Genomic DNA, 20,348 nt, shown 5'->3' on the forward strand with positions numbered 1-20,348 from the left:
TTTTACATCTTCTATATGTTCCCCGTGCTCATTCGTTCATTCAATCGTATTTATTGAGCGCTTACTGTGCGCAGAGCGCTGGACTAAGCGCTTGGAAAGTACAATTTGGCAACAGAAAGAGATAATCCCTACCCAACAACGGGCTCCCAACCAATCAATCAATATCGTATTTATTGAGCGCTTACTGTGTCCAGAGCACTGTACTAAGCGCTTGGGAAGTACAAGTTGGCAACATATAGAGACAGTCCCTACCCACCAGTCAGGACAGTGCTCAGTCCACAGCAATGTTCAGGAGAGCGCTCTGCCCACAACAGATACTCAGTAGAAGCAACGTGGCTCAGTGGAAAGAGCCCGAGCTTTGGAGTCAGAGGTCATGGGTTCAAATCCCGGCTCCCCCCATTGTCAGCTGTGTGACTTTGGGTAAGTCACTTCACTTCTCTGTGCCTCAGTTCCCTCATCTGTAAAATGGGAATTAAGACTGTGAGCCCCACGTGGGACAACCTGATGACCTTGTAACCTCCCCAGCGCTTAGAACAGTGCTTTGCACATAGTAAGTGCTTAATAAATGCCATTTTTTATAAGGAGGAGACACCCAGCAGACTACTCTGTCCACAGCTGGCACCTAGTACGCTGCTCCGCCCACAGAAGGCATTTGGGACAATAATACTAATAATGTTGGTATTTGTTAAGCGCTTACTATGTGCAAAGCACCGTTCTAAGCGCTGGGGTAGATACAAGTTGATCAGGTTGTCCCACGTGAGGCTCACAGTCTTAATCCCCATTTTACAGATGGGGTAACTGAGGCCCAGAGAAGTGAAGCGACTTGCCCAAAGTCACACAGCTGACAGTTGGCAGAGCCGGGGTTTGAACCCACGACCTCTGACTCCAAAGCCCGGGCTCTTTCCACTGAGCCACGCTCAGTCCAGTGCTCTGCACACAGTAAGCGCTCAAAAAATACGATTGAATGAATGAATGAATGAATGAATGGTAGAGTGCTCGGCACACAATAATCACCCAACGCAGCGCTTGGCATACAGTGAGCCCTCCTCACAGTGCTCTGCCCAGAAGAGGCCCCCATTAGGTGTCCAGTACAGGACTCTTGCCAGAGTGGGCTCTTAGCAGGTGCCCAGTCCAGGGCCCTGCCCAGAGCGGGCATCCAACCCCAGGGGTTGCCCCCGGGAGGCATTTGGTCCGGTCTCCTCCCCCAAAGCCGAGCTCAGTCATCATCATCATCATCAATTGTATTTATTGAGCGCTTACTATGTGCAGAGCACTGTACTAAGCGCTTGGGAAGTACAAATTGGCAACATATAGAGACAGTCCCTACCCAACAGTGGGCTCACAGTCTAAAAGGGGACTGTGATGCCCCATACCACCCAGCAGGCCCCGCCTGGGCGTTCTCAGTGGAAAAGAGCCCGGGCTTTGGAGTCAGAGGTCACGGGTTCAAATCCCAGCTCCCCCCATTGTCATCTGTGTGACTTCGGGCAAGTCACTTCACTTCTCTCTGCCTCAGCTCCCTCATCTGTAAAATGGGGATTAAGACTGTGAGTCCCATGTGGGACAACCTGATCACCTTGTAACCTCCCTAGTGCTTAGAACAGTGCTTTGCATCATCATCAATCGCATTTATTGAGCGCTTACTATGTGCAGAGCACTGTTCTAAGCGCTTAATAATGGCATTTGTTAAGCGCTTACTGTGTGCAAAGCACTGTTCTAAGCGCTGGGGGGATACAATGTGATCAAGTTGTCCCAAGTAGGGCTCACAGTCTTAATCCCCATTTTTACAGATGAGGGAACTGAGGCTCAGAGAAGTTAAGTGACTTGCCCAAGGTCACACAACAGACTGGTGGCAGAGCCGGGATTCGAACCCACGACGTCTGACTCCAAAGCCCGGGCTCTTTCCACTGAGCCACGCTGCTTCCCCATAGTAAGCGCTTAATAAATGCCATCATCATCATCAAGGCCCTGCTGAGAGCTCACCTCCTCCAGGAGGCCTTCCCAGACTGAGCCCCTTCCTTCCTCTCCCCCTCGTCCCCCTCTCCATCCCCCCCATCTTACCTCCTTCCCTTCCCCACAGCACCTGTATATATGTATATATGGTTGCACATATTTATTACTCTATTTATTTATTTATTTATTTATTTTAGTTGTACATATCTATCCTATTTATTTTATTTTGTTAGTATGTTTGGTTCTGTTCTCCGTCTCCCCATTTTAGACTGTGAGCCCACTGTTGGGTAGGGACTGTCTCTATAGGTTGCCAATTTGTACTTCCCAAGCGCTCAGTACAGTGCTCTGCACATAGTAAGCGCTCAATAAATACGATTGATGATGATGATCATCATCATCACGCACTGGAGACGGACTCTGTGGTCCCACCACTGGGAGAGGCGGGCCGCGGGGCAAGGGGCTGCAGAGGGTTGAGGGGTCCCCTGTCGGGGCCCCGCTTTAGGGTGGGTGTCGGGGAGATGGGGGTGGGCCCGCCCCAGTGCCCAGTGGGCCCTGAGCCCGGGCCCGGGCCCGAGCCTGGCTCTCACCTCATCCTGGTCCCAAAGGTAGAGGTTCCAGCCGGAGACGTCTTGGGCCCGCTGCCGTTTCCACAATTCCAGAAACACGGTGGCTGTCGGAGCAGGGAGGAGAAGGGGCACACTCAGGGTGGGCCAAGAGGGTATGGGGCATACTCAGAAGCAAACCCAGCCGGTGGAGAGGGGCGGGAGGAGAGGGGAAGCCCCTTCAATCCAGGGGGTGGGGACGGACCCCCCCGGATTCCCGGACGATCAGTTCCCTCATCTGGAAAATGGGGATTAAGACTGTAATCCCCACGTGGGACAAGCTGAGCCCCCTCCTTCCTCACCCCCTACTCCCCCTCCCCACCTCACCTATATATATATATATACATATACATATATATAGGTATATATGTATATATACACACATATACACATGTATATATATATGTATATATATGCATGTATATATGTATGTATATATGTATATGCATATATGTACGTATATATGTATGTATACATATATATGTGTATATACATGTATATATGTGTGTATATACATGTATACTTATATATACATGTATATATATGTGTGTGTATATACATATATATGTATATGTGTGTATATATACATGTATATATGTATGCATATACACACATATACACATGTATATATGTGTGTGTATATATATACATGTATATATGTACATATATATGTATATACACATATATATGTATATGCGTGCATATACATATATACGTATATATGTATATATATACGTATATATGTATATGTATGCATATATGCATGTATATATACGTGTATATACATGTGTATATATATATATACATGTATATATGTATATGTGTGTGTATATATATGTATATATGTGTGTATATATATGTATATATGTTTGTACATATTTATTACTCTATTTATTTATTTATTTATTTTACTTGTACATGTCTATTCTATTTATTTTATTTTGTCAGTACGTTTGGTTTTGTTCTCTGTCTCCCCCTTTCAGACTGTGAGCCCACTGTTGGGTAGGGACTGTCTCTCTATGTTGCCAATTTGTACTTCCCAAGCGCTTAGTACAGTGCTCTGCACATAGTAAGTGCTCAGTAAATACGATTGATGATGATGATATATGTTTGCACATATTTATTACTCTATTTATGTATATTTTACTTGTACATATTTATTCTATTTATTTTATTCTGTTCATATGTTTTGTTGTCCATCTCCCCCTTCTAGACTGTGAACCCGCTGTTGGGTAGGGACTGTCTCTATATGTTGCCAACTTGGACTTCCCAAGCGCTTAGTGCAGTGCTCTGCACACAGTAAGCGCTCAATAAGCTTAGTACAGTGCTCTGTACACAGTAAGCGCTCAATAAACACGATTGAATGAATGAATGCATAAATACGATTGAATGAATGAATGAATGACAGCTTAAGGGAAGGGGGTGCGGGCTGCAAGGTCTCTAGACTATAAGCTCATGGTGGGCAGGGAATGCGTCCGTTTATTGTCGTGCTGTACTCTCCCAAGCGCTTAGCACAGTCCTCTGCACAAAGTAAGCGCTCAGTAAATACGATTGAATGAATGAACGAGCACCCGGAGGACGGTCAGGAAGGGGGAGGGCCAGCCGGAGAATGAATGAATGAATGAACAACCTGATCACCTTGTATCCCCCAGCGCTTAGAACAGTGCTTTGCACATAGTAAGTGCGTAAAAAATACCATCATCATCATCATTAGACTGTGAGCCCACTGTTGGGTAGGGACTGTCTCTATATGTCGCCAACTTGTACTTCCCAAGCGCTTAGTCCAGTGCTCTGCCCACAGTAAGCGCTCAATAAATACGATTGATGATGATGATGATGATCAATTCAATCAATCCTATTTATTGAGCGCTTCCTGTGTGCAGAGCACTGGACTAAGCGCTTGGGAAGTACAAATCGTCAACATATTAGAGACGGTCCCTACCCAACAACGGGCTCACAGTCTAGAAGGGGGAGACAGACAACAGAACAAAACAAGTAGACAGGCATCAATGCCATCAGACTGAATAGAATTATAGCTATATACACGTCATTAATAAAATAAATGGACTAAAAAAATATGTCAGGGGAGGAGGGGGGAGAGGGATTATTCCCAGGGGCCTGCGGGCCCACCCGGAGACGGCGGGACAGGCACCTACCCCACAAAGCCATCAGGATGGCGAAGATCACGGTGCCCTCGTTGTCGAACAGGTGGGTGATCTGGGGGAAGCGAAGCCACTTTGGGTGGGAGGTGGGAAGGGGGACATCGAAGGGGTGGAGGGGCAGTGACTGGAGAATGATAAAAATAATAATAATAACCGTAATAAAAACTGTGGTAATTGTTCAACACTGAGGTAGTTTCAATCATCATCATCATCAATCGTATTTATTGAGCGCTTACTATGTGCAGAGCACTGGACTAAGCGCTTGGAAAGTCCAAATTGGCAACACACAGAGACAGTCCCTACCCAACCGTGGGCTCACAGTCTAAAAGGGGGAGACGGAGAACAAAACCAAACATACCAACAAAATAAAATAAATAGGATAGGTATGTACAAGTAAAATAAATAAATAAATAAATAAATAGAGTAATAAATATGTACAACCATAGTTGTACTATCTAAGGGGCTGGGAACGTGTTGGTTTATTCATTCATTCATTCATTCAATCGTATTTATTCATTCTTTCAATCGTATTTATTGAGCGCTTATTGTGTGCAGAGCACTGGACTAAGCGCTTGGGAAGTCCAAGTCGGCAACGTCTAGAGACGGTCCCTACCCAACAGCGGGCTCACAGTCTAGAAGGGGGAGACAGACGACAGAACGAAACAGATTAACAAAATAAAATAAATAGAATAGTAAATATGTACAAGTAAAATAGAGTAATAAATCTGTCCAAACACATATACAGGTGCTGTGGGGAGGGGAAGGAGGTAGGGCGGGGGGGATGGGCAGGGGGAGAGGAATGGGGGTGCCCAGTCTGGGAAGGCCTATCATCAATCATCATCATCAATCTTATTTATTGAGCGCTTACTATGTGCAGAGCACTGTACTAAGCGCTTGGGAAGTACAAATTGGCAACATATAGAGACAGTCCCTACCCAACAGTGGGCTCACAGTCTAAAAGGGGGAGACTATGTAATGTAGGGGGAGGCCTATGTAATGTATTCTCCCAAGCGCTTAGTTCAGTGCTCCGCACACAGTAAGCACTCAATAAATACGATCGAATGAATGAATGCCATCACAACAGACACAATCAACCAACCCACTGGGTGGGTCCCAGCCCCACCCCGGCCTCACAGGGCGAGGGAGAACAGTTATCGAATCCCCACTTTAGAGATGGGGAAACTGAGGCCCAGAGAAGTGAAGTGACCTGCCCAAGGGGACACAGAGGCGTGGTGAGAAGCAGTGTGGTGTAGTGGAAAGAGCACGGGCCTGAGGGTCAGAGGATGTGGATTCTCATTCCACCTCTGCCAATGTGCTTGTGGTGTGACCTTGGGCGAGTCGCTTAACATCTCTGTGCCTCAGTTTCCTCAACGATAAAATGGGGATTAAATCCTATTCCCTCCCGTTTAGACTGTGAGGCCTGGGAGGGACTGTGTCCAACCTGATAACCTGAGGGGCTCATCTCCTCCAGGAGGCCTTCCCAGACTGAGCCCCTTCCCTCCTCTCCCCCTCGTCCCCCTCTCCATCCCCCCCATCTTACCTCCTTCCCTTCCCCACAGCACCTGTATATATGTATATATGTTTGTTCATATTTTTTACTCTATTTATTTATTTATTTATTTTATTTGTACACATCTATTCTATTTATTTTATTTTGTTAGTATGTTTGGTTTTGTTCTCTGTCTCCCCCTTTTAGACTGTGAGCCCACTGTTGGGTAGGGACTGTCTCTAGATGTTGCCAATTTGTACTTCCCAAGCGCTTAGTACAGTGCTCTGCACATAGTAAGCGCTCAATAAATACGATTGATGATGATGATGATAAGCTTATGCCTACCCTAGCGCTTAGAACAGTGCTTGACACATAGTAAGCGCTTAAATTCCATAAAAACAGGTGGTAGAGTCAGGAGTCCCCTGCCTCCCAGCCCCGTGGTCTTTCCTATAGTCCGCGCTGCTTTACCCAGGCTGGACCACCCATCTGTTGCGTGACCTCGGCCAAGGGACTTAATAATTAATAATTATGTTATTTTTTAAGTGCTTATTGTGTGCCAAGCACTAAGCACAGGGGTGGATACAAGTTCATCAGGTTGGGCACCGCCCCGTCCCTCTTAATAATAATAATGATGGCATTTATTAAGCGCTTACTACGTGCGAAGCACTGTTCTAAGCACTGCGGGGGATACAAGGTGATCAGGTTGTCCCACGGGGGGCTCACAGTCTTCATCACCACTTTACAGATGAGGTCACCGAGGCCCAGAGAAGTGAAATGACTTGCCCAAAGTCACACAGTTGACAATTGGCAGAGACGGAATTTGAACCCATGACCTCTGACTCCCAAGCCCGGGCTCTCTCCACTGAGCCACGGGCTCATACTCTTAATCTCCATTTTCAATCAATCAATCAATCAATCGTATTTATTGAGCCCTTACTGTGTGCAGAGCACTGTACTAAGCGCTTGGGAAGTACAAGTTGGCAACATATAGAGACGGCCCCTACCCAACAGTGGGCTCACAGTCTAGAAGGGGGAGACAGAGAACAAAATCAAACATATTAATGAAATAAAATAAATAGAATAGATATCTACAAGTAAAATAAATAAATAAATAGAATAATAAATACGTACAAACATATATACATAGATACAGGTGCTGTGGGGAAGGGAAGGAGGTAAGGCGGGAGGGATGGAGAGAGGGAGGAGGGGGAGAGGAAGGAGGGGGACCAGTCTGGGAAGGCCTCCTGGAGGAGGTGAGCTCTCAGCTCTCATTTTCCAGATGAGATAATAATAATAATAACAATGATAGCATTTATTAAGCACTTACTATGTGCTGTTCTAAGCGCTGGGGAGATTACAAGGCAATCGGGCTGTCCCACAGAGGGGTCAAAGTCTTAATCTCCATTTTACAGATGAGGGAACTGAGGCCCAGAGAAGTTAAGTGACTTGCCCAAAGTCACACAGCTAAGTGGTGGAGCCAGGATTCGAACCCATGACCTCTGACTCCAAAGCCCGGGCTCTTTCCACTGAGCTACGCTGCCACTGAGGCCCGGAGGAGTGAAGCGACTTGCCCAAGGTCACACAGCAGACAAGCGGCGGAGTGAGCCCGTTGTTGGGTAGGGACCGTCTCTATACGTTGCCGACTTGTACATCCCAAGCGCTTAGTCCAGTGCTCTGCACACGGTAAGCGCTCAATAAACACGACTGAATGAATGAATGAATGAATGAATGATCAGAACCCACGTCCGGGTGCTTGCCACTAGGCCGTGCCGCTTCCCATCTCGGTTTTCCCATCTGGACAAGGGGGCTCTGCCACCCCCCGGACCCTCCCCACGCGGCCGGGCTAGCGTGAGGATCGGGTCCACCCTCCGGGGGTCCGGCCGAGCCCCCCGGGGCCGGAGACGCCGAGGGCCGTGGGGTGGCAGGGGGTGTCGGGCCTGTGGCGGAGAACGACCTTGGAGAAGGTGCAGATGTCCGAGAGCCGCCAGTATGGGCAGTTCTGGTCGCAGAGGGGGCACATGATGGTTTCGTTGGCCTGGCAGATCTCAATGCTGCGGGGAGATGGGCGAAGCGTCAGACTCAGGGACCCACCCTGGCCCCCCGACCGCCCCCCGGGTAATACCAATAATAATAATAATGGTATTTGTTAAGCCCTTACTATGTGCCAAGCACTATTCTTACTGCTGGGGCAGATACAAGGTCATCAGGTTGTCTCATAATAATAATAATAATAATGATGGTATTTGTTAAGCGCTTACTATGTGCCAAGCACTACTCTAAGTACTGGCGTAGATACAAGGTCAACCTGGGGAAGCAGCGTGGCTCAGCGGAAAGAGCCCGGGCTTTGGAGTCAGAGGTCATGGGTTCAAATCCCGGCTCTGCCACTTGTCAGCTGTGTGACTTTGGGCAAGTCGCTTCACTTCTCTGGGCCCCAGTTCCCTCATCTGGAAAATGGGGATTAAGACTGTGAGCCTCTCGTGGGACAACCAGATCACCTTGTAACCTCCCCAGCGCTTAGAACTGTGCTTTGCACATAGTAAGCGCTTAATAAATGCAATTATTATTATTACAAGGTCATCAGGTTGTCTCATAATAATGATTGTATTCGTTAAGTGCTTACTATGTGCCAAGCACTATTCTAAGGGCTGGGGCAGATACAAGGCAATCAGGTTGTCTCATAATAACAATAATGATAATGACGGTATCTGTTAAGCACTTACTATGTGCCAAGCACTGTTCTAAGTGCTGAGGGAGATACAAGGTGATCAGGTTGTCCCACGGAGGGCTCACAGTCTTCATCCCCATTTTACAGATGAGGGAACTGAGGCCCAGAGAAGTGAAGTGACTTGCCCCAGGTCACACTGCAGACAAAGTGGCCGAGCCGGGATTTGAACCCATGACCTCTGACTCCAAAGCCTGGGCTCTTTCCACTGAGCCAACGTGGTTTAGCGGATCTCGGCAATGTCGTGAAGGTGAGAGCGACAGGATTTGGCGACGGACTGTTCCGGCCCCCCACGTTTGACGCGGGTGCCCACCTGCTCTGTCCCCGCCCACCACGTGAGATGCCAGTGCCCACCTCCATGTGGGTCACCAACGCCCACCCGATCCGTCCTCGCCCCCCGCCCCCCGACGTGGGAGGCTGGTGCCCACCTGATCTGACTGGCGTGGAAGAGGGAGAAGCCGCTGAAGAAGGTGATGAGTCCGGCCAGGGTGGCGGGCAACAGCATGAGCGTGTACCAGCCCAGCCAGGCGAAGTACAGAGCCACCTTCTCCCCAAAGTAGTCCCTGCCGAGGGAGCCCCGCTCACACTGGCCCCGGGGGGACGGGGAGGACGCCGCCATCGCCCAGCCCCTGACCCCTGACCCCTGACCCCCGGCCCTGCTCTGGCCGCTGGGCAGCTCAGAGCAGGGGCAGCCTCGTGGGGGGCAGGTGGGAGAGCCGGGGCGGGGTCTGCGACCCAAGGAGTTGAGGTCTGGGCTGGGTGGGATCTGATACCCGGGAAGATGGGCTTCCGGGATCTGGGATCTGGGACCCTAGGGAGCATGGCTGGGGCCTGGGATGGGGAGGGGGCTCGGGAAGGAGCGGGATCCTCGGGGGTCTCTCACCTGATGTCGTCAATCTTCCACGGGAAGAACAGGCCCCGGAACCAACCCGTCTTCCAGGCGGACCCCTGGGCCCGGTCTCCCTCCCTCTGCCAGCCGGAGCTGGCCGTCCTGCCCTCCTGTCAATCAATCCATCGATCGAGGGCATCGCAAGACCCCTCCCCACCCCCTCGGGGTCCCCGGAGTTCAACCCTAAGCCCCACCATGTGGCAAGCCAACGCCGTATGGACCCAGGGACTGGGTCCAGCCTGTCCTCCTCGCCCTCCCCTGCTCTGCCATCGTGCCCTCTGACCCCACGGCCCCTTCCCCACTGGACCCCTGACCCCTGACCCCGCCGGCCTCACGTTACCTTGTGCAGGGGGAACTTGGTTTCAAAGACGTGATGCTGGATCAGATCTTCTAGCCTTTCTGTCGTCATCGCCAAACCGGAGAGTTTATCATTATTAATAAAATATATAATAATATAACATGATATGATATAATATAATATAATATGGTATTATATGGTATGATATTATAATATAATATAATGGAATGGAATGGAATATAATATAATATTATAACATTATAATGTAATATAATATAATATAATATAATATAATAATATAATATAATATATAGTATAATGGAATATAATAATGATATGGCATGATACAATATAATATAATATGGTATGATATGGTATAATATAATATAGCACAATATAATATAATGAGATAATATAATATAATATATAAAATATAATATAATATAATAAATATAATCATGATATAATATTATATTATGTTATATTATATAATTAGATAATAATAATGATAATAATAATGGTATTTGTTAAGTGCTTACTATGTGCCAGGCTCTGTACTAAGCACTGGGGTGAATACAAGCAAATCAGGTTGGACATAGTCCCTGTCCCATGTGGGACTCACAGTCTCAATCCCCATTTTGCAGATGAGGGAAGTGAGGCCCAGAGAATAATAATAATGATGATGATGGCATTTATTAAGCACTTACTATGTGCAAAACACTGTTGTAAGCACTGGGGAGGTTACAAGGTGATCAGGTTGTCCCGGGGGGGCTCACAGTCTTAATCCCCATTTTTTTACAGATGAGGTAACTGAGGCACAGAGAAGTGAAGTGACTCGCTCAAGGTCACACAGCAGGCAAGTGGCGGAGCCAGGATTAGAACCCATGACCTTCTGACTTCCAGGCCTGGGTTCTATCCACTAAGCCATGCTGTTTCTCATACAGTGCTCTGCACACAATAAGTGCTCAATAAATACGATTGAATGAATGAGCAGTGTGTCCCAGGGGAAAGAGCCCGGGCTTGGGAGTCGGAGACATGGGATAATAATAATGATAATAATAATAATAATAATAATAATAATAATAATAATAATGGCATTTATTAAGCACTTACTATGTGCAAAGCACTGTTCTAAGTGCTGGGGAGGTTACAAGATGATCAGGTTGTCCCACAGGGGGCTCACAGTCTTCGTCCCCATTTTACAGATGAGGGAACTGAGGCCCAGAGAAGTGAAGTGACTTGTCCAAAGTCACACAGCTGACAAGTGGCGGAGTCGGGGTTTGAACCCCTGACCTCTGACTCCAAAGCCCAGGCCGTTTCCAATGAGCCACGTTGCTTCTCTAATCCAGGCTCCGCCACTTGTCTGCTGTGTGGCCTTGGGCAAGTCACCTCACTTCTCTGGGCCTCAGTTACCTCATCTGGAAAATCAATCAATCAATCAATCGTATTTATTGAGCGCTTACTGTGTGCAGAGCACTGTACTAAGTGCTTGGAAAGTACAGGGGTGGAAAATGGTGGTACAGTACTTGGAAAATGGGGGTGAGCTCCACGTGGGACACCCTGATTGCCTTGTACCTACCCAGTGCTTAGAAGAGTGCTCCGCACATGAGCGCTTAACAAATACCATCGTTATTCATCATCATCAATCGTATTTATTGAGCGCTTACTGTGCGCAGAGCACTGTACTAAGCGCTGGGGAAGTACAAGTTGGCCACATATAGAGACGGTCCCTACCCAACAGTGGGCTCACAGTAGTTATTATTATTAATGGGGACCAGAGGGACCCCGCCAGCTGAGACCGGGAACCGTGAGGGGGTCTGAGGCCCCCCCTTACCTTCGTCCACCACCATCTTCGTCAGGATGAAGTTGACGATTCGGATTCTGCAAAATGGGTTGGAGATTCCAGGCTCGGGCCCCACCAGATGGGGCTCGGGGGATGCCCCCACTCAGTCAGTCGATCAATCAATCGTATTTATTGAGCGCTTACTGTGTGCAGAGCACTGGACTAAGCGCTTGGGAAGTACAAGTTGGCAACACATAGAGACAGTCCCTACCCAACAGTGGACTCACAGTCTAGAAGGGGGAGACAGAGAACAAAACCAAACATACTAACAAAATAAAATAGAATAGATAGGTACAAGTAAAACAAATAAATAAATAGAGTAAAAAATATGTACAAACATATATACATATATACAGGTGCTGTGGGGAAGGGAAGGAGGTAAGATGGGGGGGATGGAGAGGGGGACGAGGGGGAGAGGAAGGAAGGGGCTCAGTCTGGGAAGGCCTCCTGGAGGAGGTGAGCTCTCAGCAGGGCCTTGAAGGGAGGAAGAGAGCGAGCTTGGCGGATGGGCAGAGGGATTGGGGGCATTCCAGGCCCGGGGGAGGACGTGGGCCGGGGGTCGATGGCGGGACAGGCAAGAACGAGGTACGGTGAGGAGATTAGCAGCAGAGGAGTGGAGGGTGTGGGGTGGGCTGGAGAAGGAGAGAAGGGAGGTGAGGGAGGAGGGGGCGAGGGGATGGATGGACAGCCTTGAAGCCCAGGGTGAGGAGTTTCTGCCTGATGCGCAGATTGATTGGTAGCCACTGGAGATTTTTGAGGAGGGGAGTAATATGCCCAGAGCGTTTCTGGACAAAGACAATCCGGGCAGCAGCATGAAGTATGGATTGAAGTGGAGAGAGACACGAGGATGGGAGATCCGAGAGGAGGCTGATGCAGTAGTCCAGACAGGATAGGATGAGAGCTTAAACGAGCAGGGTAGCGGTTTGGATGGAGAGGAAAGGGTGGATCTTGGCAATGTTGCGGAGCTGAGACTGGTAGGTTTTGGTGACGGCTTGGATGTGAGGGGGGAACGAGAGAGCGGAGTCGAGGATGACACCAAGGTTGCAGGCTTGTGAGACGGGAAGGATAGTAGTGCCGTCAACAGAGATGGGAAAGTCAGGGAGAGGGCAGGGTTTGGGAGGGAAGACAAGGACAAGGAGGGAAGACACTCCCCCGGCCAGTCCTGGGGAGACCGGGGCGTTCGCCCGGCTCTGACCCTCCCCGTGGGCCGCGCTCACCTGGTGGTCTCCGGCACATCGTCCCCCAGCCCCCCGGGGGGCTGGGGGATGCAGTCTGGCTGCTTGAGGAGCCCCTGGTACTGGTGAAAGAGGCCGCTTCCCGCCCGGATGCCGTAGAACATTTTGTTCTGGTCTTCAATTTTCTGATCATAACGATAGTAACGATATTTGTTTATCATTCATTCATTCGATTGTATTCACTTAATTTTTTTAATGGCATTTGTTAAGCGCTTACTCTCTGCCAAACACTGTTCTAAGCATTGGGGAGGTTACAAGGCGATCAGGTTGTCCCACGTGGGGCTCACAGTCTTCCTTCCCATTTTCATTCATTCATTCAGTCGTATTGATTGAGCGCTTACTGTGTGCAGAGCACTGTATTAAGCGCTTGGGAAGCCCACTGTTGGGTAGGGACTGTCTCTATATGTTGCCAACTTGTATTTCCCAAGCGCTTAGTACAGTGCTCTGCACACAGTAAGCGCTCAATAAATACAATTGATTGATTGATTGATTGATTGGGAAGTACAAGTTGGCAACATATAGAGACGGTCCCTAAACAGTGGGCTCACAGTCTAGAAGACGGTGACTGGAAAACCTCATTTTCCAAATGAGGTCACTGAGGCCCAGAGAAGTGAAGTGACTTGCCCAAAGCCACACAGCTGACAAGTGGCAGAGTCGGGACTAGAACCCATGACCTCTGACTCCCAAGCCCGGGCTCTTTCCACTGAGCCACGCTGCTTCTCTTATTGAGCACTTACTAAGCGCTTGGAAAGTACAATTCAGCAACAAATAGAGGCAACCCCTACCCAACAACGGGATTGCAGTCTAGAAGTGGGGGAGGCGGACATCAATCAATCAATCAATCAATCAATCATATTCATTGAGCGCTTACTGTGTGCAGAGCACTGTACTAAGTGCTTGGGAAGTACAAGCTGGCAACATATAGAGACAGTCCCTACCCAATAGTGGGCTCACAGTCTAGAAGACATCAAAACAAGTAAACGGGCATCAATAGCACCGATATAAATAAATAGAATTATAGCTATATACACATCATTAATAAAATAAAGAGAATAATAAATATGTACATATATACAAGTGCTGTGGGGAGGGGAAGGGGGGATAGAGCGGAGGGAGGGAGTCGGGGCGATGGGAAGGGGAGGGGAAGCAGAGGAAAAGGGGGGCTCAGTCTGGGAAGGCCTCCAATTAATGCCACAGTCTCTCCACCCCGCAGTTGTACTCTCCCAAGCGCTTAGTACAGAGCTCTGCACACAGGAAGTGCTCAATAAATACAAATGAATGAATGAATGAATGAATACAGTGGTCTGCACACAGTAAGCGCTCAATAAATAGGACTGACTGATTTGCTAAGTGCCTACTCTGTGCCAAACACTGTAATAATAGCCATCATCGACGGTATTTATTGAGCATGTACCATGTGCAGAGCACTGTACTAAATGCTTGGGAGAGAAACATGTTCCCCGCCCACAATCATCTTACGATCTAGAGGGGGAGGTGGATATTAATAGAAATAAATAATTTGTAATACAGAATTGAAGATCTATGCATGAGTGCTGCGGGGTTGAGGGTGGGGCGAATAATAATAACTGCGGTATCTGTCAAGCGCTTACTGTGTGCCAAACACTGTAATATTAGAATTAGAACCCGGGTCCTTCTGACTCCCAGACTCGGGTTCTATCCATTAACAATAATAATAATATATATATGTATATAATGTATATATATATGTATATATGTTTGTACATATTTATTACTCTATCTATTTATTTATTTATTTATTTTACTTCTACATATCTATCCTATTTATTTTATTTTGTTAGTATGTTTGGTTTTGTTCTCTGTCTCCCCCTTTTAGACTGTGAGCCCACTGTTGGGTAGGGACCGTCTCTCTATGTTGCCAATTTGTACTTTCCAAGCGCTTAATACAGTGCTCTGCACATAGTAAGCGCTCAATAAATACGATTGATGATGATGATGATAATTATAATAATAATAATAATGGTATTTGTTAAGTGCTTATTATGTGCCAAGCATTCATTCATTCATTCAATTGCATTTATTGAGCGCTTACTGTGTGCAGAGCACTGGACTAAGCGCTTATAATAATGTTGGTATTTGTTAAGCGCTTACTATGTGCCAAGCACTGTTCTAAGTGCTGGGGTAGATACAAGGTCATCAGGTTGTCCCATGTGGGGCTCACAGTCTTCATCCCCTTTTTACAGATGAGGGAACTGAGGCACAGAGAAGTGAAGTGACTTGCCCAAGGTCACACAGCCGACACTAGCTCTCTTCCTCCCTTCAAAGCCCTACTGAGAGCTCACCTCCTCCAGGAGGCCTTCCCAGACTGAGCCCCCTTTTTCCTCTCCTCCTCCCCATCCCCCCCGCCCTACCTCCTTCCCCTCCCCACAGTAATTGTCTATATTTGTACAGATTTATTACTCTATTTATTTTACTTGTACATATTTACTCTTCTATTTATTTTATTAATGCTGTGCATAGAGCTATAATTCTATTTGTTCTGATTATTTAGATACTTGTCTACGTGTTTCGTTTTGTTGTCTGCCTCCCCTTCTAGACCGTGAGCCCGTTGTTGGGTAGGGACCGTCTCTAGATGTTGCCGACTTGGACTTCCCAAGCGCTTAGTCCAGTGCTCTGCACACAGTAAGCGCTCAATAAATCCGACTGACTACAAGGTAACCAGTTGATCTCAAGCGGGGCTCACGGCCTTAATCTCCATTTTCCAGATGAGGTCACTGAGGCTCAGAGAAGTGAAGCGACTTGCCCAAAGTCCCACAGCGGAGCCAGGATTAGAACCCACGACCTCTGAGTCCCAAGCCCAGGCTCTTGGCCCGGCCACAGCGTTGGGCAGGGGCAGCTCCTCAGTCACGACCGCAGTCACGTTCGTGACCGCAGCCACAGAGAGAGCAGTTCAGTACTTCCCAAGCGCTTAATCCAGTGCTCAGCACACAGTAGGCGCTCAATAAATACGACTGAATAAATGCATGAATGAACCACAACCCCAGGCGCAATCAATCACAGCCCCAGCACCGATCAAGGTCCCAGAGAAGTGGCATGGCACAGTGGATAGAGCCCGGGCCTGGACTCCGTTAGAAAGTTTGCAGATTATGGCAGAGGACAGGATGTTCGGCAGAAAGTATAGCCATGGAGTTGCTACGAATCGGAAACGAATTAATAATAATAATAATAATAATAATAAAAATAATAATGGCATTTATTAAGCGCTTACTATGTGCAAAGCACTGTTAATGGCACTTAATACAAACACAACCCATACGCAACCATGACTCGAGACAGTCATGCATTCGTTAATAATAACAAAAGAATGATGGCATTTATTAAGCACTTACTATGCGCAAAGCACTGTTCTCAGCGCTGGGGAGGCTACAAGGAGATCAGGTTGTCCCACGGGGGGCTCACAGTCTTCATCCCCGTTTTCCAGATGAGGGAACTGAGGCCCAGAGAAGTGAAGTGACTTGCCCAAAGTCACACAGCTGACAATTGGTGGAGCCGGGATTCGAACCCATGACCCCTGACTCCAAAGCCCGGGCTCTTTCCACTGAGCCACACTGCTTCTCCAATGCAATTCACTGGATTGTATTTCATTCAAGTGATTCCCAAGCGGAACACTGTACTAAGCGCTTGGGAGAGTACGGAATAACTCCTTCCCTCTGCTCTATCCCCCTCCCTGCCCCGCAACACTTGTGTATATATGTACATACTTATTATTCTATTTATTTTATTGATGATGTGCATAGATCTATAATTCTATTTATTTATATTGATGTTATTGATGCCTGTCTACTTATTTTGTTTTGTTGTCTGTCTCCCCCTTTCTAGACTGTGAGCCTGTTGTTGGGTAGGGATTGTCTCTATCTGTTGCCAAATTGGACGTTCCAAGCGCTTAGTACAGTGCTCTGTGAGACCGTTGTTGGGTAGGGACCGTCTCTACATGTTGCCAACTTGTACTTCCCAAGCGCTTAGTACAGTGCTCTGCACACAGTAAGCACTCAATAAATATGATTGAATGAATGAATGAACAATAAACAGATCCATTCCCTGCCCACAATGACTTTAAGTGTAAGGGGGAGACAGGCATTAATAGAAATAAATTAATTATATGTAAGTATATATATATATGATTGTATGATAAATAAATCAACAGGCATAAACAGAAATAGATAATAACATTATTATAAAACCACAATTGTTATTATTACGAATGCCACAATTAGTATTATCATTCTTACCCAGTGCCACAGTTATTATTGAAAGTCCCACAGTCATTACCAGTGCTTAGAACAGTGCTTGGCACATAGTAAGCACTCAATAAATATGATTGAATGAATGAATGAATGAACAATAAACAGATCCGTTCCCTGCCCACGATGAGTTTACAGTCTAGGGGGGAGACAGGCATTAATAGAAATAAATTAATTATGTATGTATAAGTATATATATATATATGATTGTATTATAAATAAATCAACTGGCAGAAATAGAAATAGATAATAATATGATTATAAAAGCACAATTGTTATTATGACAAATCACAATTAGTATTATCATTTTTACCCAATACCACAGTTATTATTGAAAGTCCCACAGTCATTACCAGCGCTTAGAACAGTGCTTGGCACATAGTAAGCACTCAATAAATATGATTGAATGAATGAATGAATTAACAATAAACAGATCCATTCCCTGCCCACAATGAGTTTGCAGTCTGGGGGGAGACAGGCATTAAAAGAAATAAATTAATTATGTGTTTATAAGTATATATATGTGATTGTATTATAAATAAATCAATGGGCATAAATAGAAATAGATAATAATATTATTATAAAACCACAATTGTTATTATGACAAATGCCACAATTAGTATTAGCATTCTTACCCAATGCCACAGTTATTATTGAAAGTCCCACAGTCATTACCAGCGCTTAGAACAGTGCTTGGCACATAGTAAGCACTCAATAAATATGATTGAATGAATGAATGAATTAACAATAAACAGATCCGTTCCCTGCCCACGATGAGTTTACAGTCTAGGGGGGAGACAGGCATTAATAGAAATAAATTAATTATGTATGTATAAGTATATATATTATATATATATATGATTGTATTATAAATAAATCAACTGGTAGAAATAGAAATAGATAATAATATGATTATAAAACCACAATTGTTATTATGACAAATCTCAATTAGTATTATCATTTTTACCCAATACCACAGTTATTATTGAAAGTCCCATAGTCATTACCAGCGCTTAGAACAGTGCTTGGCACATAGTAAGCACTCAATAAATATGATTGAATGAATGAATGAATTAACAATAAACAGATCCATTCCCTGCCCACGATGAGTTTGCAGTCTGGGGGGAGACAGGCATTAAAAGAAATAAATTAATTATGTGTTTATAAGTATATATATGTGATTGTATTATAAATAAATCAATGGGCATAAATAGAAATAGATAATAATATTATTATAAAACCACAATTGTTATTATGACAAATGCCACAATTAGTATTAGCATTCTTACCCAATGCCACAGTTATTATTGAAAGTCCCACAGTCATTACCAGCGCTTAGAACAGTGCTTGGCACATAGTAAGCACTCAATAAATATGATTGAATGAATGAATGAATTAACAATAAACAGATCCATTCCCTGCCCACGATGAGTTTGCAGTGTGGGGGGAGACAGGCATTAATAGAAATAAATTAACTATGTGTTTATAAGTATATATATATATATATATGATTGTATTATAAATAAATCAACGGGCATAAATAGAAATAGATAATAATATTATTATAAAACCACAATTGTTATTATGACAAATGCCACAATTGGTATTATCATTCTTACCCAATGCCAGTTATTATTGAAAGTCCCACAATCATTACCAGCGCTTAGAACAGTACTCAGTGCTTAGAACAGTGCTTGGCACATAGTAAGCACTCAATAAATATGATTGAATGAATGAATGAATGAACAATGAACAGATCCGTTCCCTGCCCACGATGAGTTTACAGTCTAGGGGGGAGACAGTCATTAATAGAAATAAATTAATTATGTATTTATAAGTATATATATGATTGTATTATAAATAAATCAACAGATATAAATATAAATGGATAATATCTGATTATAAAACCACAATTGTTATTATGACACATGCCACAATTGGTATTATCATTCATCATCATCATCATCATCATCATCAATCGTATTTATTGAGTGCTTACTATGTGCAGAGCACTGTACTAAGCGCTTGGGAAGTACAAATTGGCAACATATAGAGACAGTCCCTACCCAACAGTGGGCTCACAGTCTAAAAGGGGGAGACAGAGAACAAAACCAAACATACTAACAAAATAAAATAAATAGGATAGATATGTACAATCTTTGTACAATGATATTCTTACCCAATGCCACAGACCCACAATCATTACCAGCGCTTAGAACAGTGCTCAGCGCTTAGAACAGTGCTTGGCACGTAGTAAGCGCTTAACAAATACCGTTATTATCATTATTATTATTATTAACAAACACCACAATCAGTATTGTTAATAACGAATACCACAATCATTGTTATGATAAAAAGGCCACAATTATTATTCCTAACAAACACTGCTATTATTAATAATAATAGTAACAAAACCTCAATTTTGACGATGATGATTAGTTGAGGGGGGGGGATCCTGGGGTAGATAGAAGGGCACCCTTCGCCCCTCTCCCCCTCCGGCCCCCCAAATCCACTCCCTTCCCCGCCCCATGAGCTTCTCACCTTGATGGTGAAACCTTTCCTGCTCAGTTCGTCGAAAAACCTCCTCCTCTTGACGTCCTTCTTATTGCTGTTCTTGCTCAGGTCAGAGACCAGGACGAAATCGAACTTCTCCTAGGCCACAGCAATGGAATAATAACAATAATAATGGTATTTGTTTGTACATATTTACTATTCTATTTATTTTATTTTGTGAATACGTTTTGTTTTGTCGTCTGTCTCCCCCTTCTAGACTGTGAGCCCGCTGTTGGGTAGGGACCGTCCCTTTATGGTGCCAACTTGGACTTCCCAAGCGCTTGCACACCGTAAGCGCTGAATAAATACGACTGAATGAATGAAT

General features: G+C 45.5%; 1 protein-coding gene across 1 annotated transcript in view; it reads right to left on the reverse strand.

Annotated features, from left to right (window-relative positions):
- The window catches only part of ANO9 (anoctamin 9), a 93,997-nt gene that overhangs the window by 40,519 nt on the left and 33,130 nt on the right, over positions 1 to 20,348 (reverse strand). Inside the window, exons 3-11 of the mRNA XM_038765371.1 lie at positions 20,012 to 20,122; positions 13,173 to 13,315; positions 11,947 to 11,993; positions 10,155 to 10,213; positions 9,809 to 9,924; positions 9,354 to 9,488; positions 8,158 to 8,254; positions 4,709 to 4,769; positions 2,538 to 2,620 (exon numbers count right to left, since the gene is read on the reverse strand). Of these exons, the coding sequence (XP_038621299.1) occupies positions 2,538 to 2,620; positions 4,709 to 4,769; positions 8,158 to 8,254; positions 9,354 to 9,488; positions 9,809 to 9,924; positions 10,155 to 10,213; positions 11,947 to 11,993; positions 13,173 to 13,315; positions 20,012 to 20,122 (852 nt within the window). The remainder of the gene's footprint in view (positions 1 to 2,537; positions 2,621 to 4,708; positions 4,770 to 8,157; positions 8,255 to 9,353; positions 9,489 to 9,808; positions 9,925 to 10,154; positions 10,214 to 11,946; positions 11,994 to 13,172; positions 13,316 to 20,011; positions 20,123 to 20,348) is intronic.

This window comes from Tachyglossus aculeatus, chromosome 22 (genome assembly GCF_015852505.1).
Source record: "Tachyglossus aculeatus isolate mTacAcu1 chromosome 22, mTacAcu1.pri, whole genome shotgun sequence".
Classification (NCBI taxonomy): Eukaryota; Metazoa; Chordata; class Mammalia; order Monotremata; family Tachyglossidae; genus Tachyglossus; species Tachyglossus aculeatus.